This window comes from Telopea speciosissima, chromosome 7 (assembly GCF_018873765.1).
Source record: "Telopea speciosissima isolate NSW1024214 ecotype Mountain lineage chromosome 7, Tspe_v1, whole genome shotgun sequence".
NCBI lineage: Eukaryota > Viridiplantae > Streptophyta > Magnoliopsida > Proteales > Proteaceae > Telopea > Telopea speciosissima.
In genome coordinates, this window is record NC_057922.1 from 29,358,160 (window position 1) to 29,381,804 (window position 23,645).

Sequence of the window (23,645 nt, forward strand, 5' to 3'; positions counted from 1 at the left end):
TCATGACTAATGGAGGCCTAAGAGCTTTGAAAGAACATGCCTGAGAACCCATCAGGCCAGGAGCTTTGTTGGCCGACATGGATTTCACAGTGCACCATATCTCCTCATCTGTCACGGGGCTAGTCAAAATGATGTTATCTTCATGAGAGACCCTCGCACACACAGCTAAAAAGTAAGAATCATCAATTCTTCGAGCACTCGTTTGGTATAGGTCTTTATAGAAATCCAAAATCACCCTGCCCATCTCTTGATCTTCAAAAAGGTGATCCCATTAGCATTGATGAACCTGATCTTATTCCTAGCTCTTCTTTTGAGGGTAGAATGATGGAAGAACTTTGTATTTCGATCTCCTTCCATACACCAATTAGCTCTCGACTTCTATTGCCACAATAATTCCTCCTGGTGGGTTAGCCTTCGCAAGATAGCAATATGATGTTTTTTTGCTAAACCACTGGTCATCCCTCAAAGATAGTTGAATATCATAAAGAGAGGAGAGAAATTGTTTTTTTAGATTCAATCCTTTGAAAAATATTCCCAACATGATGCTTATTCCAAAATTTGAGTGAGCTTTGCAGCTATTTAAGCTTATTGCTAACAATATAGGAAGAGGAACCTCGAATGTCAGAAGAAGACCATGTCAATGAAACAACCTCATGAAATCCTGTGGCTTTCCAATTGGAAATTTGATCAGTGACAAGAATCAGGGCTTTGTGATCAGAGGATGCTATTGGTTTAATAATTGCTCTTGCATTTGGGTGAAGATTGAACCATCGAGTTTGTAGTTCCAACATTCCTAGCAAGGCTTTGGAGTGACTATTTGGACAATAAGTTTTGGTTATCTTACGTCATTATCATTGTTGCTTTACAACAACAAATATTCTACTTTTTGGTTGTTTTTGTGTCTGTCAACTGTCATTATCATTAATTATTACTTTACAACAACAAATATTTTACTTTTGGTTGTTTGATTGTCTGTCATTATCATTATTACTTTACCATTACAAATATTCTACTGTTGATTGTTTATTACTCGATGAAAAAGAAAAGAAATGAAGGAAAATTTTCTTTCAATTTTAAAATCATATTGAGAATTGTGAATTTTGCCTTATTCTATTCTCACAAAACTTCTTTACAAAAGTGTAAGATTTAGAATATATTTTTGTAGGAAAAATATCCACACTTGTGGCTGTGTGGGGATGCTTTCCCACACCCTCTCACTCTCCATGATACACTGATATTCTTTTTCCTCTTAAGCAACGTGAGGCACAATGAGATATGGAGTGGATAGGGTGTGGGGTTGGGCGAGTTACAAAACAGACGGGGATGGGGTCCGCTGGGCTGGGCTGGGCTGGGCATGTACGGTTGGGTTGTGGTGGTAGAGGGAGGTTGACAGCGAGGAGGAGGAGCATGGGGTGTGGCAGACTTGCAGTGGTGTTCCGATTTGCCCAGTTTGCGATTTTGAGTTTTCTCGTTGTTCTGAACAAAGCTTCAATGCTTAAGGGTTGGGGTCATTTTACCTAAATCTATCAAATGCAAACAAAAAATCAATTTAAAAAAAAAACAGAGGAATTCATCCATCGTCAGTCGATTTTGGAAACCCTTGCAACGTCAAAATCAAAATCAAAATCGGACACATGGGTGGAAAGGATGGGGGTGGGGTTGCGTTGGGAGGAAGTGGGGCAGTGGTGTTTGTTGCTTTTGTGAATGAAAAGAGGATTATTATTTTCTCTAATTCTTAAAGTGTGATAATATGACGATATTAGGTGGAGATATCAATACTTGGCAACTGTTGCATCCAATCATCTGAATTCATTGATAAGGACCGTTGGATGTGGCACTTGCCACCATCCACTTTAAGGAATTGAAGAGGATCATTTTCTGTTGGGTGAGGTGTGGGACTCAAAATAAGAAGATACTGAAGAAATTAAAAAAAATTGAGGATAAAAAAAAGGGTAAACATCAATAATGGAAAGATTTGATCACGAGACCTCACTTCTTAAAGCGGAATCTCATTTGAAAACCCAAGCAAAGGTAAAACGGTAAAAACGCCTTATCAATCCAAGGCGCTGCACATTGTTGCACGCTGCCCGGATTAACAGTATTTTTTTCCGCTTTCATAGGGGGAGACCTCTCTCCTCGTACGAGGAGCTGAGCAGGACTCTGCTCAACCGTCCCTACCTAAAAAGTACTACTTTTATTAAAACAAAACTGATGTGATCATGGCTCTCGAAAAAGGGTCTCCTTTTGCAAGTCTGTCTCACACTCTCACTTGGGTGACCCATTTCATTTTCATATTACCTCCATAGTTTTTCAGGTCAGTAGAATTTGATGATTTGGATGAAAAATGGAAATCAACCATGTCCAATCCCAATTCTGAATACTCCAGGGCAACGAATTTTAGAGATTTTGGGACTGAATCGCTGATTTGGTTTTTTGAACTGATTCTAGATCAGATCAGATCAAATTCGCAGAGATTTCATTTTAGATCGTAAAGCTTTCCGAGAAGAATACCTGTTATGACTAATAAGGTGTCTCTTGGATGATGACACGAACTGGTGGCTTTTTGGCTCATACCATACTATACCAGGTGGCTTGCAATCCTTGTTCCAAATGTCAATGGCTTCCGTATGCTCCAGCGCACTAAGGAGGTTAACCATGTAGAAAGACTTGCAGTTTAAATTGATTCTCCACCAACCGCTCACCCTTTCCAGCCGTCCAGGCCCCACTCGAGAGATTTTTCAAAATTTTCGGTCGTCTCCGGTTATTCTGAATATCTGATGGGTGGGGGGGGGGGGGAAATTGAAGTTTGGAACAAGTTACACAGGAAGAGATTCAATAATTCTTCATTTGATTATGTCCATTACCATTCAATACAGTAGGTTTATCCGTTCATGTTTGTTGGTTTTTTTTTTTTTTTTTTTTTTTTTTTTATGGTTTAAATTTAAAAGTCGAACCGTCTCTTTTAAATTTTGAACCGAGGGAAAGCAGATAACAGCACAACATCTCCATTGGTGCTTTGGTTGGTTGGTTTTACTGGTTTTTAGTAAGAAATTGAAGAAAGTGGAGCGAGCCCTAGATTAGACAAGGAAGTGAAATTATTGCTTCCTTTATTTGGAAAGAATTGAAGAAAGTTGAGCGTTTGGTTGCCGAAGATTAGAAATTCTCTACAAGGAAGTGAAATTATTTCTTCCTTTATTTGGAAAGAATTGAAGAAAGTTGAGTGGTTGGTTGCCGAAGATTAGAAATTCTCTACAAGGAAGTGAAATTATTTCTTCAACTCAGTATCAGTTGCAAGAAACCGATTTTCAGGAAACCCTTTTTGTTCACAGACACAGAGAGAGTTTTCAGGAAGCCCTTCTTGTTCGCAAACTCACTGCGAGAGAGAGGGGGTATGGGTGGGTGCTTCTCAGACAGAAAGGGGGGGCAACAGGCTATAGGAGGGGTACAGCAAAGGCCCATCACCGCGAGCGACGCCGGAGCTACTGGACCCAATGATGCTGTTGACTTCTTCTTCAGGACTCGCGGGCTTCATGGTCTCTTCACTCAACTGGAGGTATATTAGTATATATTTATAGATATATGTATACCATTTGTTCGAATCTTTTACCCAACAAGAAAGAGAAAACGAAGACACAACAAAGTTATACCGTCTACCCTTTCACCCGTGGCCCCCTTTGAACAATTGAAGCGAGCGTTACCACACAATTGCCATCTAATCTGTTTTGTTTCTGTCGAAAGGAATCTTGTCCTGGATAGTCACTCCAGCTTTTGCCCTAATTAAAGTAGCTTTGGATCTTTATTTTTTTAAATAAAGATAATATGCAAGAAATTTCATCCTCACCTTTGTTAATCAATTCATCCGTACAATATATTTAAATTATATAACGTTTTCATGTTGTTTGAAATCTTGTGGCTGTGTTTTCTCCATGTAAAATCTTTTGTGGTCCTCGTTAATTTTCTGCTCTGCTTGGGAACAGTAGTAAAAGAAAAGTGGAGGGGAGAAGTAATAGGAGCCAGTTATAATTCAATATGCTTGTTTGCTTGCACATGTTGCCTTGACTTCCTTTGCAATGATTATGCTTAGAACTAGATGCGATTATTCGTCAGGGGATCCTCTCCAGCGTGCATCCGACGGCTGGTAGCACCGGACACGTGTCCCAAGTGCTGCCCAGCCGTCGGATGCATGCTGGGTGCACTGGCACGCTGGAGTGGATCCGGGTCCGGATTATTCATGCTCTTGTCAGGTTGGGTATGGCTATGAGATAAGTTTCATGCCCATCATGTAGAAAAGGACATATGAACTACATGAGATCTTCTCCTAATTGGGAAGCAGAGACGAATGGTCAATGTATGAGAGGTCACTTTCTGCATGTGTGGCCTCACTCTCACATACGTTGGAGATTTGAAACATATTTCTCTATGTTTAGAGGCTGACAATTCTATTGAATTGTACTATATGGTTCTTTTTGCATTAAGCATCTCTAGAAGTAAGACAGAGAAGGCTGATGTGAAGAAAAGAATCCTTCTTTGTCCATGATGATAACTATCTTATTTTTGGCAAATGTTGTGTATTTTTGTATTGCTTGTGGATAGGTGGTGAAAATCTTTGTTCTGGCCAGATAAGCCTGCAAAGGTTCAGCTTGACCTTTTGTGCTTGCTTAACAAACAAATTGTATTTCCAACATTTTTCCTTAGAGACTAGTCCGACCCACAGTTATCAAGGTGGGAAAACGACCATGGTGTTTTAGAGGGGCAAAATTCAAGGCGACACCGCCATGGCGACAAGGTGCCCGCCATGGCGCCCAAGGCGTCCAAGGCGACCAAGGAGCATGGACGTCATGGCAACGCCTTGATAACTATGGTCCGACCCCGTGAGTACTTGTCTAGTGTAGTGCATGCTTGACCCCAGTTAAATCACAACATTTTCAGAATTTTTCTCATCTGGATGAACATTTGTACCAATGATGTGAAATTCTCGTGTTTAGAGTCGGTGGCAGTTTTTTCCTTTTTTTTTTTTTTTTTTTGATAGATAACAAGAGATTTAATTGTTGAAGTACAGAACATAGGATACAACAACAATGAAATACCAAAGCCTAGGACCCAAAGGAACAGACTAAACAATGGATAATGGCCCAAAAAATAGCCTTTCCACCTCCCAACCTAACTGATCGGAAGGAGAGTTAGCTTCTCTCATCATCAAGAGAATAAGAATCCCCTTGAGCACATAAACAACTAGCTTTTCCAATAAGAGACAAAGTATTTCCATGCAGGGTAGTTCTCTGGCTTCCACTTTTTGTACCATGGACTGTTCGATGGTTATAGAGCTGCGTACAAGGAGATCACGTTATTGAGCTACCATACAAGACACTGATAGTATGATATCCTAACCATCAATCTGGCATATTTACTAGATTTTGTACTTCTGCTATAGGCTAACAGCCAATGACTAGGATGCTGAAGCTATTGGTTTGTCTAAGAGGAAGCATGCTTTTGTTTCTATTGCATGGATGCTGGATGGTATGACTCACCCATGCATTGTTTGGCTTCAACCTGGAACAGAACCATTTCATTTTGAATTTCTCCACCATTTGAATGCTCTGGGTAAAAGTTTAAGTTATACTTACTTGAGGCTAATGGATTTGTTGATTAAAAAAAAAAGAAGCCTCTATCATTTATCATTTGGTGATAATTGAATGAGAATGTTTTTTTGCTATAAACAGTATGCAGTCAGTTGTTATGGTGAACCAGAATGAAACCATGTCCCTTACTTATTCATATTTTGGTGATGAATGGAAATGAATCCATTTTTGCATGCATTCAGTTGCTGTAGCAAAACAAAATTAAATAATTTCATACAAGATGGAAATCAATCATGAAATCAATCACGGCCTTTCTTTGTTTAATCTTCTTTTCCATTCCTCCTATGGTTGTATCGTGTTTACTGCAGCCTTTGCTTAACCTGATTTTCTTGTTATTTAGTTTGTTCTATTGAAACCTATTTAGAATTTTAAACAATAACATATCTTGCCCCCTTTAGGGCTTACAATCGCATTTCGTAAAAAAGTATGGGATCTTCTGTGACAATATCTAAGATGATTAGAACTGTAAGGGGAATATTAAACTGCTGGAACATATTTCAAGCTGGTTGATATCACTACAAGTGAGTGTGAAGGTGGTGTTTCTTGATGCTACAATAACAACATGTTTTAGAAGGAACTTCCCCCGCCCCACCTTTCATAGGTAATCTTGCACCCATAGAACAGATTTATATTGGTGGATGTGGGTATGGATTTAGTTTAAATATTGATTTTGTATATCTTTCTGTACCTTCTATTTGTTACCATTGGTTATTTTTTTCCTTTTATCCTCTTTTATACCATTTTCCATGCATTTGGTTTTGCCTTGTTGATTACTGTGCAACAATGGACTTAGTTTCAAACATTCACTGCAGTTATCATTATCTGCTGCAAACTTACTTGATCGGGACATCTTTTCAAAGGTAAACGTTTCCTAACAATGAAATTTTTGGCTAACATTAAATTAAGAGAAACTCCTTAGCTACTATTTTTATCAATTGTTGCAATGTTCCTGTACCATTGGAGGAATGATAGTTTTCTTAATGTATCGTGTTATCTATTATTGGACAACAACAACAACAACTCTGCCTTATCCCAACTTAATGGGATCGGCTACATGGGTCCAGAAGAGGCAAACTATTAAGAATATATAGTAAAGGGAAGTGGCAATCAACATTGACACAAACTATAGGGTATCGGCCCTTATTAGCTACATACCGCATCTTAACTGCCCAACATTCAGCTCTAGGCCTCGAAAAAGGAGTGTAAACCAACAGCATCACAACTAAATGGGGTCGACCTCATGGATCTTTGTTCTCCAATCAGCTCTATTTGAAGACATACTAGAAACAAGGCCTAAGATAAGCATGTCTTTCTTCACCACTTCTCCAATGGTTAACTTAGGTCTGACCCTGGCCCTTTTGGTTCCCTCAATCTGAATAAGGTCACTCCTCCGAACTGGGGCCTTTGGAGGCCTTCGTTGAACATGGACAAACCACCTCAAACGGCTCTCTAAGTTTGTAATGGATCAGAGCTACACTCAACCCAGCTCTAATATGGTCATTCCTTACTTTATCCTTCATAGTTTTCCCACACATCCACCTCAACATCTTCATCTCAGCAACACAAAGTTTATCCAGAAGACACTTCTTCATAGCCCAGCATTCCGCACCGTACATCATAGCTGGTCTAATGACAGTCCTATAGAATTTTTCTTTAAGCTTTAAAGGGATACACCTATCACATAGAACTCCAAACGTACCTCTCCACTTCATCTATCCTATATTTTAATCTTCTAGGTAACGTCATCTTCTATGTTGCCCTCTTATTTACGATTGATCCCAAATATCTAAAGTGCTTACTTTGCGGGATCTCCCTCTCACCGATACTCCTTGAATGAAATTTTCAGCATAGTCCTTTCTAATGAAATAAACTAACTTCTTAGTGCAACCCCAGGTTCCAAAACCTGCTTTAGGGTTGCTATGGGCCCACTAAAATGATGAAATTCTCAAATAGGAGAGCGAGTGGCAATTTTGTAATTTTTGGAGCTGTTCGGCACTTAGATTAAAAGTTTTTATCAATGAAAGGACCAAACTGTAAAAGAAATTTGAAAAAAGGGTTTCTGGTATTTAAAATGAAGTAGGGCTAAACATAATTAAAGTTCTAAATTAGGGGCTTTTGAGTAGTATAGGAAGAAAAGAGTCTTAATTGTGAATAAGAAGACTCTTCTTGATGTAGATTCATCACCCAAATGGGCTTATTTTATTAGGAATAAGTAGGTTGGGATATATATATGTTGGGCCTTTGATCCAAAGGGTTTTCTATATATTAGGCCACTTTAATGAGCCTAAACTAGGGGTATATATGTTGCATACGGGATTAGCCCAATACTTAGTTTATTTTTATGTTTTTTAGTTGAACCGGTTTAAATTGGTTGCATCCAATTGGTTCAATTTAAGTGATCATGTGACTTGGTTAAGTGGTCATGTGATGTAAGTTGGGTTGGATTAGGACTCTATAAGTCCAGCCATGTTTTGAGTCTATTTCTTTTAGTATTTTAGTTTCCTAGTTAGTCTAAGTTGTCTAATAGGTTAAGGATTGGGTTAGGCCTTTCCTTTTTAGTGTAGGAGTCTAATTTTGAGTCTTTTATATAAGGTTGTAAGAGGGCCAAGTATTGAACACGAATTGTGATTAATAAAAAACTCAGCTTTATGCTTGCTGCCTTTGTTGCTGCCTTTGCTCCATCGTGAGTGTGCCTTGTGAGTAATATCAAGGTTGCCTTGTGAGTAATATCAAGGTGAAGGGATTGGTGGATCTCCAATTGACTTCTTGCATCGTGAAGATCGGGAGGACTGCTACTTATCTCCTTGCATCTGGTAGATCGGGAGACCCCATTGTTCATCTTCAAAGCTGCTACCATTGAAGATCTCTTCAAATCCAGTAAGTTTGAATTTGAACTTTGTTTAAACCTTCTTCTTCTCACTCCTACCCTAACTAGGATTCCTCCATAACTTCAAATTTGTCCATCAGTTTCAAACCAAACTTTCAGCATACATCCCTTACATCATTATTGACACTCGATCCAAGTTTCATTAGACCCCCACCACCCTAAACCCTAGAATCCCCTTCTCCTACCTCCATTAGGAATTGTCTCAAATAACCTTATCTTGCTGCCCATCTCACCTAACCTACTTCCATTCACTCAAACATCATAAAACCTATACCATTAGACTTCCCTACACTTGCCTATCATTACCATATAAGGCAACCTAACCTAAACTTAACTTAACCCTAATTTTGACTTAAAATTCAATTCTGCCCAAAATTGCAGAGTTTCAAAACTCATCCAAACCCTAACCTATAAACCACTTTCCCAATATCCAACCCTAATCCTAGTTTTACCTTAAACAGCCCACATCTGTAAACAGTTACAGAATTTTGATCTTACCTGGCTCCTATTAGGCCTTGCCTATATAGGACTACATTACTTCTTCTTCCTCCCATGATAAGAACAATAAACCAGCGATGACTTCCTTAGTCTGCAGCTGAGAGAGCTCACTCGATATAAACCCATTCGATCTGAAATTTTCGGAGGTGATTCCCCACTCATAACCCCCTGTTGAATCCGTCAAGTATAAAGATAAATAAAACTCCTCGAAAATTGATCCGGGCAGTAGGGTAGAAGTCAGCCCTGGCTACAGAATAATAACTCAACCCGCAGAAGTATTGACACCAGATTCACAGGCTGGGTTGCCATTGGGGTAGGTATTAACACACCAATTTTGGAGATGAACAAACTAGGGATGAGGGAAATTGATCAAATCCCTCTGAGTCCTGTGGTTCAGTAGTAGCAGGAGGAGGAAACAGAATGTTAATAAGAACAGGAAAGAAGGATAAAAGAAGAAGAAAAGAAGAAGGATAACAGTGGGATAGAAACAAGGGAATCGTACCTGATCGGAAAGAAAGCTTGATGTTTTGGGGGAATTGAGCTTGTGTCAATGAGACACCAGCCCAGCTTTATTTATAATTGAATGATATGAGGTACAAGTACAATAATGGCCCTAGGGCAACACTAATAAACCCTAATGGACAATTATACCCTTTTACCCATATTACAACACTCCCCCTCAAGTTGGTGCATAGATATTAAGCATTCCCAACTTGCTAACAAAAGGATTAAAACTCTTAACACCAACTCCCTTAGTAAAGACATCAACTAACTGTACATTTGACTGAACAAATGGAACACAAATAACTCCTTATTCCAGCTTCTTCTCAATAAAGTGACGATCAATCTCAACATGCTTAATTCAATCGTACTGGACTGGATTATATGCAATGCTGATTGCTGATTGCTGATTTACTATCACAGTATAGGTACATAGGCAGCTCAATTTGGACACAGATTTTGAAGTAGACCTTGAAGCCAAAGTAGTTCACATATGTCATGAGCCATAGCCCGAAATTCAGCTTCTGTACTGGACCGAGCAACTACAGTTTGTTTCTTTTGCTCTGCCAAGTAACAAAGTTGGCACCAACAAAGGTGCAGTACCCTAAGGTAGATCTTCTATCATCTGGACAGCCGGCCCAATCTGCATCAGTGAAGGCCTCAATATGCAAATGATTGTGAGAAGAGAAGAAAACACCTGAGCGGATTTCGAGTATCTCAAAATTCTATATACTGCCTCCAGGTGTGATGAGTGAGGATCATGCATGTATTGACTCACCACACGAACATGCTCTGATACCATGTTTGCTATCGTTTCACCTAAAAGCTCGAACTGTTGGGAAGGGCAGCGTAAAATGTATACATCAACACTCCCCCGCACATGCAGGCCAAGATCCCATGGTCCTTACACGTGGAGCTCACGCGGTACCGAGGAAGAAGAAATGTCGGGAAAAGTTTTTTGATGCACTTCCTAGGAGTCGAATACTCGACCTCCCTGCTCTGATACCATGTTGTTTTTGGGTAATTGATCTTATGTCAATGAGACACGAGCCCAGCTTTATTTATAGTTGAATGATATGAGGTACAAGTACAATAATGCCCTAATAAAGTAATAAACCCTATATATATAAGATAAAAAATCATAATCCCAACCTAAAACAGATATAAAAACTGAATCAAACTAGGAAACTACTACTAATAAAACTCAAATTACACGAATAACCAAAATTCCCTACCAATATCTATTGGCAAGAATCTTGGTTTGGATCCGACTCCTCTTGGTTGGGTTTCCAGATCGGATCATGCTGGTCCTGCCACGCACATGCAATTGCATCACCTTCCACTCATTTGAATTGCATCTTTCTCTTGTAGGACTTTGGGTCAAGGACATCACAGTGAAAAGATGAAGGAGAAAAGAGATTGGGTAAATTACTCCCTCCCTCCCCTCAATGATGCCCGAATGACAAACCCCACCCCTGGGTATTGGGTAATAACTCTCCCCTACTATGAACTCAAAAGATTCTCTCAACCGTACCCATTCAGTGAAAATTGGCTGTTAAGTGTTAAAAAAGCAATGGAAAAGACTATATTACCCTCTGAGACTCTCTTAAAACATTCAAGACGAAGACCATCTCTCTCCTCATCTATCATCTCCATCGTCTCCACTCCACTGGAAAAGAGGAGCTGAAATCACCATTGCTGCTTCACAAGTACCTGCAATTGCTTCCGACTTGGACCTGCAACGATTCCAATACCAGTTCCACAACTCCGTAGATAGATTGTGTAGTGTTTCAATTGCGAAGGTCGTTATGAGTTATCAGGGAGCAACGCAGTTTCTTATCCTCTTGTCTGCATCTCCTAACTCCAAAATAAGCCCCAAAATGGCATTGGCTCACCCCATTTCTCTCCCATAACACACACCCACCTCCCTCCTACACTCCAACTTCATTCCTCCTCCACCTTCTTCTCTTAAACCCTTCTAAAAAAAAACAGAAACCAGAGCCCAACCCCTTATTGGGCTCTTATTGGGCTCTCATGTCAAATAGGGTCGTTTCAATATTACCCTTCTTGCCCCATACTGTAATCCTCACCATTCACTGTTCTGCAAATGTTTTTTTTTTTGGGTGAATAAATAAATTCATTACCAAAGGGGAAAGAAAGAAAAACAAGGGGCTCCGAAGGGGAGAAAGAAAAATAAAACAGCAAGCCCAAGCCTTAGCTAAAGGTGGCTAGAGCAACTAAAGAAATATTGGAGAGACCCCAGGAATCAACAATGAGCCTGTTCTGCAAATGTTGAATCACATGAAAGAAGAAAAAGGAACAAAAAAACCAGAAACAAGGAAGAAAAAAGGCCCTAAAAATATGCACCGATTTGGGAATGGATTAATGGAGAGACATAGAGAGGGGGAAGGAAACAACTGACTCCTTGTTCTATCCCTTGAACGTTGAGACTCGAAGTCGAGTAGACTCTTTGTCAGAGCAGCTCTGTAATCGAAAGCTCGAGCGGTGGAAGAGATCACCAAGACCAGGATTAGAAGGTACCATTGCTGCACATATCTCGGAATTCTCAAGAGTTCTTGGAGTTGGAGTTGCTTTTTCTTCAGGGAACCACAGTCTCTCTCTCTCTCTCTGAAACCCACTACCTTCTTCATCACCATCTCCTGCTCATCACCCAAAGTTAAAATCGTCCGAATTTTATCACTGGACAGAAGCATTGTGAAGCAGAACAAGATCCGTTTTGTCCAGAAACTCAAAACCCTACTTCTCTCCAAACCCAAACACTACTTCAGAGAAATGTCAAATCTAACTGATCTCTATCTTAATGTCAATAACCTCTCTGGAGTTTTTTATCAAAAAAAAAAACCTCTGGAGCATTCCGCCTGAAATAGGAAATATGACTTGTCTCCAAGGTTAGTTATATTCCAAAACTTCTTAGGAAAAATAGTCATTCTTGGTTTGACTGTAATTTCCTTGTTAGCTTTTTTTTTAGAACGATTAAGCGTCCATGGTTAGTTGCAAAGCTTAATGTCATGATTAGGAAGCTTCAGTCCTGCCAATAGTCTAGTGCCGGCATGAAATGGAACAGTTTCAAATTTCTTTTCTCTTCTTCTTGCAGGCATTATGGTTATGAACTAACCATTGATGTTTTCGCCTTTCGGTAGAAGCTAAACTTGATAATCGGTAGCTTTGATCTTGCTTAGGAATTTCCGCTGACCTTCATAATCGGTAGAAGATAGACGTCAAAAGGGGCTGAATTTGAAGCGTTTCTGCAGAGTCGATGGAGGCTGAGAACTAAGAAGAGGGGCGAGGTGAAGGAGCTTAGACGAGAGGCCATTTTGGGGTTTAAATGAAAATATTTTGGGTGATGTCATCCCTTAACAGCCATTTTTTGACTGAATGGGTACGGTTGATAGAATCTTTTGAGTTCAGGATAGGGGAGAGTTATTACCCAATACCCAGGGGTGGGGTTTGTCATTCGGGCATCATCGAGGGGAGGGGGGAGTAATCTACCCAAAGAGATTTTGGGAGGGGACTTATTCAATCACCTTTTGCCCTTCCACCTCTTTGATTGCATTGGAGCAACATTTAGAACTTGAAGGGATTAGGTTTGAGTGTCGCTATTATATCTATACCCGATTGGATCCAGTTTTCGGAATACTGCTTCTACGATAGTGTCGACAGTTCCAGTTCTAGTCCTAACTTTAGTTTCAGTTCTTCTAGTTCCAGTTCAGAGTATGAGTGAGTCCGAGTCCAGTTCTTCTTCTAATTCTTCTGAGTCTGATGTAGACGATGAATTTGATTCCAATGAATTACTTTTTTCCGGTTACATTGTGCCTCTTACTTTCTTACATTAATGAGGACAAAATGTTTAATGATCCTTCCCGATCTCTTAAAAATAATACAACAAACTGAAGAGAAAAGATCTCAACCTATCCCTGAGAGCTTTAAAAACATCAATTTGGGATCATCAGAATTGAGGAGGGAAGTAATAAGCTAGGGTCTGATAATGTTCTTAACGGTGGTATGGATGCTGGCTGATTGGTATAGCTCTAGGGCTAAAGGTGTTAACAGGTTATGTGAAAGAGAATGATAGTAGGAAGGTTCATAGATGGTTAGTAGGAGGTTGGCAATGATTTTTATGTCAGAGTTTGAAATTATATTATGGGAGGTTAGGGTTTTAAAACTGGGGAGGAACTGGTTGTTTTGTGTTATGAAAGGCAGTTGTGAACAGAGAAATAAGAAAAGAAGTAGAAGAAGAAGAGGAAATTAGAATTACTCGCTAGAACCACTCCTTCAGCACTCTTGGCACCACACCTAGCACCATGAAGGCATCTCAGTGTTGTCAAAGTTTGAAATAAATTTAAAATCAACAACAAATTAAAGATGTTCTTCAATAGAGGTTTAAAACCGAAGGATATGCTTTAATGTCAAGCTCCATTTTGTTCTCCTTCATTGACTCAAAGTTGATATAAAGAAAACAGAAATAATATTAAAAAATCCGAGGACATCTCATTGGGCTCAAACTGACAATGCAGAATGAATCTAACGTAGGATGAAGAAAACAAAATAGACAAATAAAAACTTGAAATTCAAGTTTCTTGAAACATCCATATCAATCTAGCAGTACATTAAAAAGCTCAACTTATATTTTTCTAAATAACAGGAGAGCTTTATTAAAGAGATGGCCAAGATACTATTCAAGGGTCGGTTCATATTAAATAATTTAAAATTCAGCAACCAGAGAGGTCAGACATCCCTGCTGCCCTACCTCATGTTTGACTTGTTTTGATCCATGTGACACAAATGTATTTCACCTTTGTCTAAGGGGCTTTATAGAATTGCTGTTCTAGCAGCTTATCTCTATCATCTACCATCCAATATTATTTGGTTGCTCATTTTTGCAGAGATGTTTGAAACCTAAATGGATTCCATTGCAGTTGTCATCTTCATCCTTAGAACTAAAAAGTCTAGTGTGTTATATATATGAAAAAAATATGTTCAAATTATATACCACTGCCATGATTTTGAGTTTGTTTCATATGCAAATGGAGCATCAATCTCTTAAAGAATCACATATCGTTTGCACAAACTACTTTGAACTAAGTAGATGAGCCTTCTTATCACCAACTCTATAAAGTAAGTTTTGAACAAGGTATAGTTGTATACAAACCATATCATGATCTAAAAGCTCCAACCTCTTAAAACAAGCTTTCAGCTTCTTCAGTGAATGATGGATTTGCTACAGCCAACCACTAGTTTCATCCTTGACAGCACATTTCATCGTAATCTCTCTAATTTCCCTTTCTTTCTCATATGAAAAGTCTTTATTGATTTGTATATCCGCTTACTTTCCACTAGTTGCTTTCCTGTGTCTCATTGATCTGGATTTATGTAAGGTAGATACCATTTTACGTTAATTGATGACAAGTACAGATTTGAGATTCAGTTTTTAGTTCAAGTGATTGTTGGAACATTTCATAAAAATATATCAATTCATGTCTAAATGCCATAAATAAATAAAAAATATGGTTCATAGTTTTAATTGGAACATTGAAACTCATTTCATCTTAAATACGAAGGTTTGATAGGATAATGATGCAGATAATAATAAGAATTGAATGGTGTAAGTCTGATGCTTGCAAAAGGGATCTGGACCTTGGATTCATTGTTCAACCGAAGATCCAAACTGGATTGCAGGATCGAAACTGTACTTAGTAAGATTTTCACAATAACAATTCTCAGATACACAGTCCAATTTTATATTTCTTATGTTCAGGATAATACTCATTGCTTATATATAACTGTCAGTCGTGCAAGCTTCTATAGCTAATGTTTCATCTTATTGTGTCATTATTCCTTTCTATCTGTAGCTGTATATAATTTAGTCCAATTGAATTGTGCGTGGTTTATCTTTGAAGTATATTTCATGTTTCTTTACTCCTCTTTCAGACTGTCACTACTAAAGTGCACATGTTTGGACAGTTGCTTGATTGTCATCCAGTTCCTATTGATACATCTCCCTCTCTCTCTCTCTCTCTCTCACAGAGTGACCCCATTGCCATAGTGTATGCAAAGAAAAGGGATGGAGCACTTGAGGAACTCGGTCGTACGGAAGTAATTATGAACACACTTGACCCTGTTTGGATCAAAAAAATTTCTATCGCTTATCAGTTTGAGATTGTTCAAACATTAGTGTAAATTTCTCATCATCCTCGAAATCGCTTATTATTTGTTCAGATTCATTCATATGGTTTTGGTATTCCATTTTATCCGACACTTTATCCTTTTACTCAAAATTTCCCCTTTTTTATGTACGCATCTCATGTTTCAGGTTTCATGTGTATGATGTTGACACCAAATACCACAATTTACCTGTGAAGGTATCTTATGTTTTAGTTTTGATATAATATTTTACTTGAGTCTGAAGTGAACTGAAATTTTCTCAAGGTGAGAGTATTCACTGTGTATGGAAGAATTTAGACCAATTTGTTTGAAGTTGATTGATGGAAATTCCTTTGTTGTCAGGCATTAAGTTCAATATTTGAAACATGATATACAAGTAAGAAATATTTATGTGTGAACAAATTCTTAAAACTTACTTCACTTACACAACACCAAAGTTTAGCTGATTTTCTTTTAAAATTTAATAATTAAGTGTCATAGATTTTAAATAAATTTGGATAAGTATAAATATTTTAACCAGTACTAGAATTCTGGCAGTCAAGAAGGATATGGCAGAGTTGTGGTTGCAAGATTTGCAAAGTTGAAGCATATCTGCATGCAAATGAAATTTCATTTCAAGAGACACTCTCTCTCTCTCTCTGTCTGAAAAAATATATGTTTTTTTCCCCGGAAGGAAACACATTTTCTTATCTTCTAAACTAAAACATCCTGGGAAATTAATAAGTATGGGAATTACATATATTGACCACAAAGAACTGTTCTGTTTTAAAAGCAGTGCATAGCAGTTGTAACTATAGATATTCTTTTATCTTGCTAAAGTCAAGATTTTATCCTTGGTAATAGATTACTAATGTTTCATAGGGTGAAGTTTGGACTTATTGCATTTTGTTTTCCTGCAGATGCTGAGGTTGAATGAGCAAGAATTCCTTGGAGAAGCTAGTTGTGTTCTATCAGAGGTAAGTTGTCGTATATTCTTATGGTTTGACTTGAAAATTCATGAATGATATTGCAAATAGTTCACTCTGTAGAATTGCTCTTACATGATGACATGTTGTGCTCGGAAGAATTTAGACTGTTGTGAACTTCAGAGCGGGTAATAGGCTTATAGAAAAAAATTGTTTTTGTAGTCAGCCCTCATTGGTTGAAAGAGTGCTGCATTACCTCAATGTCAGTAAGTGGTTTTGCAACATTTCACCTATAGTAGCGTGTTGTAAACATGTTTTGTTTCTGTAGCACGCAAAAGAAGATTTCATCTAATTGTTAATTCATACAATAATTGTATGTATGCAATAGTAGTGTCATTAATTGAAAACTACGTTTAGTTTTTGAAGTAGTATTTGTTCCAGCACTGGATTCTGGCATTCTTATTTATACCCATGCAGCATTGTATGTGTGTACATACTATGTAGTAACAAATGCAAATTATTTGTGTTTCGCTGACATCCTTGAATTAGAACTAGTGGATATGTTCATATTTACATTTTTATTTTTTTTCTTCCTAATGGCAGATAGTGACTAAACAGAGTAGGAGTTTGACGCTTCATCTTCATAATAGAAATGGACATGGAGCCGGAGGCATGAAAAGATTGGGGACACTTACTGTCCATGCAGAGGAAACAAATGCTTCGAGGGAAGCTGTTGAGATGATACTCCGTTGTTCTCACTTGGATAACAAGGATCTCTTCTCCAAAAGTGTATGACCGACTCCTTTTAAGATTTTTGTATTTTTCAGTGGTTTATAGGCATTTTATTCTTACAACTATTGTCAACAACATCATTATTACTGTAACTATTGTTGTTATTAAATTAAGGAGGCAGTTTTCCAGAGCAGCACATCCAGTATGGAATCCATGCAGGGCACAAATGGGGCTGATATTTTGTGACAGATAGACGGATAGACCCCAAAGGCCCAAAGTCATGAAGTTGACCAAGTGGCAAAATAAAGCTTTGAAAATCCAATGGAAAAGTGAGAGTTATTGAAAATAATGGATGGTTGAAAATACACAGGAAATTTGCCACTGCATTTGAGGATGTAGGATTGATTTGAGCCTGAAATTTTAAACGTGGCCAATCCAGACCATTTCCTACATATCGCATAATTGGATTTGCCACATCACCTTTCCACGTAGCACAACTAGGTTTGCTGTGAAGAGATACCCTCTTGATTGCACAGTCCAGAGAAACTTTTGCCTTGGAATAATAATTATGATTATTTCTCTAAGAAGTGTATGACTATTATCCTTTTAAGATTTTACATTATTCAGTGGTTTATACGAATTCCTTTCTTTTAACTGACACCATCATTATTTTCATTGTTATTATCAAATAAATTTTTATTGTTGCTTTGCAAAGTCTCTATAGGGGACACCAATTTGGCCCCCTAGAGAACCTTCCCGCCTATCATTGTCATTCATTCTTGTTATCATCATCATTATCTTTTCTTTTTTTTTCATGTAGGACCCATTCTTAAGAATTTCTAGAATCGTTGAGAGTGGCGGTGCTATTCCAATTTGCAAGACAGAAGTGGTTAATAATAACTTAAATCCGACTTGGAAGCCTCTCCGGCTCACTATGCAGCAATTTGGAAGCAAGGCAAGCTTCTTGTTTTTCTTGTCACTCCAATAGATAATAAGATGGGTGTTTGTGTTATGTATCCTTGAAAATCTGGAAGTACTCTTCTGTTGTGCAACTTACCCATGGCAATGTGTCAATTCTGTGTAGGATACCCCATTGGTTATAGAGTGCTTTGATTTCAATGACAGTGGCAACCATGAACTTATAGGGTAACTGATGAATGCTTTGTACTTATTACTCTAACTCTAATTTTCTGCCTTACTTTTTGCGCGCTAATTTTCTGCTTCCTTTTTGTGCATCACCTCAAACATAAATTACCTTGTTTTGATTTGACCTTTCATCAGAATACTTCAAAAATCAGTGGCTGACTTAGAGAAACTCTATGAGGAAAAAACTGGATTGAACTTTCATTTACCGTCTTCTTTTCGCCATGGCCATGAGAAGGTTGTTGTTTGATCTTGGAAGGTTAACTAACCACATCTTAAATTAAGTTGTCATGTTTAACCAGTTTTGCAACTATTTGTCTACAGATTCTGAAGGGCCAAATATTTGTGGATGGGTTTTCTGAAAAAATGATGTACAGTTTTCTGGATTACATTTCTAGTGGATTTGAGCTTAACTTTATGGTTGCTATTGACTTCACAGGTAGATAACTTCCAATTGTGTCACAACATATTTTCCTTTTGTTACTTCTTGTTTGTAAACTTGTTCTGTTGATGATTTTAATATTTTTCTTTCTCTAGCTTCAAATAGAAATCCTCGGGACCCACAATCTTTGCACTACATTGATCCTGAAGGTCGATTAAATGCTTACCAACAGGTGAGAGATCAGATCTTGTTTCATCTGTGTTTACAAAATGAGGGTCCTATGGGACCCCTACTTGGTGAGATCCCCTAGCAGATTTCCGATTGAAAGATTTAGTTATTAAAACATTGATAAAATTAACAAATAGATATGTTCACAAAATATTTGCAGTAATTTTATATTTATTTCAGAATTTTCTTTTAGACATTATGAATTCTGGATTTTTTTGTTTTTGCATTGCATATGTCATTTTATGTAAGTTTTTGCATGATTTTGATCTTAAATGAATAGGATAGTTAGGTCATGGTTAGAATATTAATCATGTTTTCTATATTTTAAATATTTTATTTTACATTATTAACATTGTTGTGCAATACTCTTGGTTAGCTAGCTCAATTCCTTTAGCCTGGCGCCGTTGCCTTTGTGATATGATCACTTTGTTTTGTTATAGGGCTATAGATTCATTTTATAGGATTCCAGTTTTTCATTGACCCTATGCATCAATGTTGTAATTATGTTTCTAATTGTTAACCGACTTCAACACAGGCTATATTGGAGGTTGGAGATGTCATCCAATTTTATGATTCTGATCGTCGTTTTCCTGCTTGGGGTTTTGGTGGAAGATTAAGTGATGGTGCAGTCTCTCATTGTTTTAATTTAAATGGGAACGCTAGAGATAGTGAGGTGAGCCGTCACATTTTGATTCATTTGCCCATTCTACTTTTGGAGCTGTTGAAGCTGAGATGCTAGAGATTGTGGACCTGTGCAGTGTTTAGTTCTTGTGTGGGTCCAATAATCCTGTGTTACAAATATTACTTTCTTAGTAACTCAGCTCTGCAAATTGTTTTTTTTTTCTTATTGCACGAATATTTGTGGTAGTGGCATTTTGCAACCCCACCCTACACTCTCTCTGCGTTTAAATTGTCTAGTTTGGATGAATCTGGATAAAATTTTGATTAGCCAGTTGTTGCAATTCACTTGACAGGTTGAAGGGGTTAATGGAATCATGTCTGTCTATGCAAACACACTACGCACTGTTGCTCTTGCGGGGCCCACATTATTTGGACAAGTTATCAATAGAGCTGCACAAATTGCTAGCCAGTCTCTCTCCTATAACCAGAGCAAGTACTTTGTTTTGCTCATCATTACGGTAAAGAATGAAACAGCATCTAGTTACATTTCTATTTTGACTTCCCTTATTTTGTATATGGGTAATAAAATAGGCCATGATCTTTTTCAGGATGGAGTGCTTACAGATCTTCAAGAAACTAAAGATGCTCTTGTAAGGGCATCTGATTTACCATTGTCCATTCTTATAGTTGGAGTGGGTGGTGCTGATTTTAAGGAAATGGAGGTACCAATAGCATTCTTATTGAACTTCTAGCCTCCAAGTAATATCCTATTTCCATGTGTTCCATTGGTTGATGGTCATGGAATTTCCAACCATTTAATGGTTTAGTGGACAGAATCAATGTAAATTATATTAAGTTTATTGTATTTTGGCAGATACTTGATGCTGATAAGGGAGAAAGGTTAGAAAGTTCTACAGGACGGATAGCCACACGTGACATTGTACAGTTTGTTCCAATGCGTGAAGTGTACGGTGGGTATTTAAGTATTTATTTCTCTACTACCCTTTTCTGGTTTGTTGTTAATGCCCATGTTCAGATCATAATGTGTGCTTGAATCTGGGATCAAATCCAATCTTGCGTTTATTAGAAGTGAAAAAGAAAACCAACTTTCAATGTTGAAGTTTATTTCTCAGACAATTCTGCATGATATCTTTTAAATTTCTAGCGAACTGGATGAATAATTGTCAAAGAGCAAGATCAATGTACCTGTCTGCATAATGACATCAAGGTATAATAGTAGAATATTTACAACACCGTTGCTTCTTCGTTTAATACTAACTACAGGAGCCCAAATTTTGGTGTCAAGGACCTTCATGACTTGTACATAGGGGAGCGGTAAACTAGCTCCAGCTCATGGTCCAAGGAGGTTAATGGGGCTAGTATTTGTGATCTAAGGAGTGATGTGGTTCATGTGACTTATTAAGTGTTTACTGAATTACCATTTCAATTATTCCCTTGGACATTAATGGAAATCATGCTGATTACTGAAAAAGGGGAAAGAAAAGGTTGGGGGGATTGTCGGAGGAGAGAGAAAACTAACATCCTGGTACAGGGTAGGATGGTATGGGTACTAGGCAACTTAGTTTGATGTTTGCTTTAATGGAATTGTTTTATTATCTGAGATTCTTCCATATTTACACAGTTATTATCTTGAAATCTTTTATTTTAGGGAACAACTTCTTGTCACCAAAGTGGTGAATTAAGATGTTGCAACCTTCTTTGAAATGCCTCTTGTCTTATTCCCAGAAGTTATTTAATGCATTATTTAATATAGTTTTTATTTATGTGAAATGGTTGGATTTACCTTCATTGAAAGGAAGTGTTATACTAGTAAGGTTAAAAAAATAAAGTTACAATGTTATTGTAACCAACCTTCGTTATAACAAGATTTTCCCTTTATTTTAATATAACCCAACTTCGTACAAAGACCTGAGTACTAGGCGATGTAATTTGATGCATGTGCTTTAATAGGGTTCACCTATACTTAAGTAGGTATACTGCAATTTTATTTTATTTTATTTTTATTTATACCCTCTTTGTAATGAGTTTTTTCTTATGTATAGGTGGACAGATTTCTACTGTCCAAGCTCTCTTGGAAGAACTGCCTGAGCAGTTTTTGACGTACATGCGGTGCAGAGACATCAAACCGCGAATTGCTGATGAAGCCCACACTTCAATCTCAGTATAAAGTTGATAAATCATCAAATGGTTGTATATAAAAACATGAATAGATGGGAAAAAAAAATGCTTTGAGGACAGTAACCAACCAAGAGAATTGGTGGGTTTGGTTAGATTGAATTTCAAATTTAAATTTAATCATGGATTAAAAGATTAGAATTGTTGGCTGATGATTAATTCTGATTTCAAAACCCTTTTTTGAATAGGCAATGAATGCATTTATATCTTTCTTTTTGACAATTTTCCTTTTTTTTAGTCAGTAAAATAGGAGAAAATCAATGAAATTTACCTCTTGTAATTAAATCTACAAGGTGTAAAGATATGTGGAAATGTTTGTTTCTTCTTCTCGTATTTATTATTTAGGGTTCCAGCGATTCGTAACCAATTTTAATCCGATTCAAATTGGAATTATTGGAGAATGATCTTGTATCTGGTTGTGGGTTTCAAACCATGAATTCAATCATTTACCATGTCATCTAATGGCATACCTTCCCAAGAATGTCCAGGCATCCCCTTTATAGTGTTATGTGTTCTCTTGGTAGTTTTGGATAATTGAGAATCTCTTCACGTAGAGATTGAACTCTTTTATTAGCATGGGGAAAGGCATTTTTGACCCGTACTGGTGATACAGGAGTTCAGGGTCACTTCACGGTCAAGGTATTCTTCCTTCGACAAGTGCTTAACGCTTTTGTAAAAAATAAAGAGTATAGAAGGGGAAAAAGGACTAAGTTTCCCTCAACCACGTTGAATGGGATCCCATCCAACACGGGGCGGGAGAGGGTATTATGAGGATATTTTGGAACGTACAAAAATCCTAGGAGGGGTTTGTGAATCCTATGATGGTGGGTGAACCGTCCTCTATGGTTGGAGGGAAACTTAGTCCAGGGAAAAATATTCAGGGAATGTTATTTTGATTTCACTTAATTGCGAGGTATCTTTAGTGGAAATTAGCCTTGTAATTCGGTCTGGCCTGTAATGGTGAGCACAAATCATACACCTGAACTTAATTCATTTGCTTGGGTACCTCATCAGTTTTGCCGTTAGGGCTTGAGTTTGGTCTAGTTGCAAGGGAAATAGAGGGAAGGAAAACACAATTAAATAAAAACTAAAATAAAAAATTTTTGGTAAAAAGAACTCTGTCTGGGAGTGTGACCTACGCTAGCATTCCCATGAGCCTATTTCTCTCCTCCCCATATGAAAAGACAACTCTAACCTCTTGTTTTAAAGAGGAGAGAGATAGACACATGGGAGTACTCGCATAGGCCACACTCCTGGACAGAAAACTGCTTCCCAAAAATTTTATAATCACACCTATTATTGTTGTGTTATAAGCTCCAAAGATTTGTTACCAAAAAAAAAAAGTAATTAACTCCAAAGATTATTAAATTTTACGGTAAAATTAATTAAATTTAAGAATAAAAACAATTTTATTTGATCATTTTAATTACTATATTTAATAAAAGTTGAACACAATTATAATTATAAAAAATATATATATATATCATTATCATTTTTATTCTGAACTCACTTCCCTTCCCTTTCTCTTCCCCTCTCCCAACCCCGCCTTTCCCCCACCCCCAAAAAAAATGGTATGTACTTCATGTTTAGGGGAGAGCAAACACTAAAGTGGTCCCGCACAGGAATCTTGTTTGGATAAGCCAATTCCGATCCTCTTGACCAGTTTGGCCAATCTTGTTTGGAAAAACCCTAGGTGCTTTGAATATGTCAATCTGGAGGCCAATTCAGTT

The 23,645-nt window shown here is 37.6% G+C and overlaps 1 protein-coding gene across 1 annotated transcript; it reads left to right on the forward strand.

The window, feature by feature from the left end:
- The first annotated feature begins 3,303 nt into the window (after positions 1–3,303).
- LOC122670032 (protein BONZAI 3-like) lies at positions 3,304–21,941 on the forward strand. Its single transcript, XM_043866972.1, has 16 exons — positions 3,304–3,553; positions 6,452–6,499; positions 15,571–15,719; positions 15,857–15,905; positions 16,608–16,664; positions 17,217–17,402; positions 18,166–18,300; positions 18,430–18,491; positions 18,627–18,726; positions 18,813–18,927; positions 19,026–19,102; positions 19,634–19,771; positions 20,073–20,237; positions 20,328–20,441; positions 20,594–20,690; positions 21,783–21,941. Exons 1-16 carry the CDS (start codon positions 3,392–3,394, stop codon positions 21,905–21,907), a joined length of 1,779 nt encoding a protein of 592 aa, XP_043722907.1. The 5' UTR covers positions 3,304–3,391; the 3' UTR covers positions 21,908–21,941.
- Positions 21,942–23,645: the final 1,704 nt, after the last annotated feature.

Excerpts from the sequence above, each read along its gene's own strand:
- LOC122670032 (XM_043866972.1), top strand. The coding sequence starts at position 3,392 with ATGGGTGGGTGCTTCTCAGACAGAAAGGGGGGGCAACAGGCTATAGGA. Across the intron at positions 3,554-6,451 it reads GTCTCTTCACTCAACTGGAG|TTATCATTATCTGCTGCAAA; the intron begins GTATATTAGTAT and ends CATTCACTGCAG. Across the intron at positions 6,500-15,570 it reads ATCGGGACATCTTTTCAAAG|AGTGACCCCATTGCCATAGT; the intron begins GTAAACGTTTCC and ends TCTCTCTCACAG.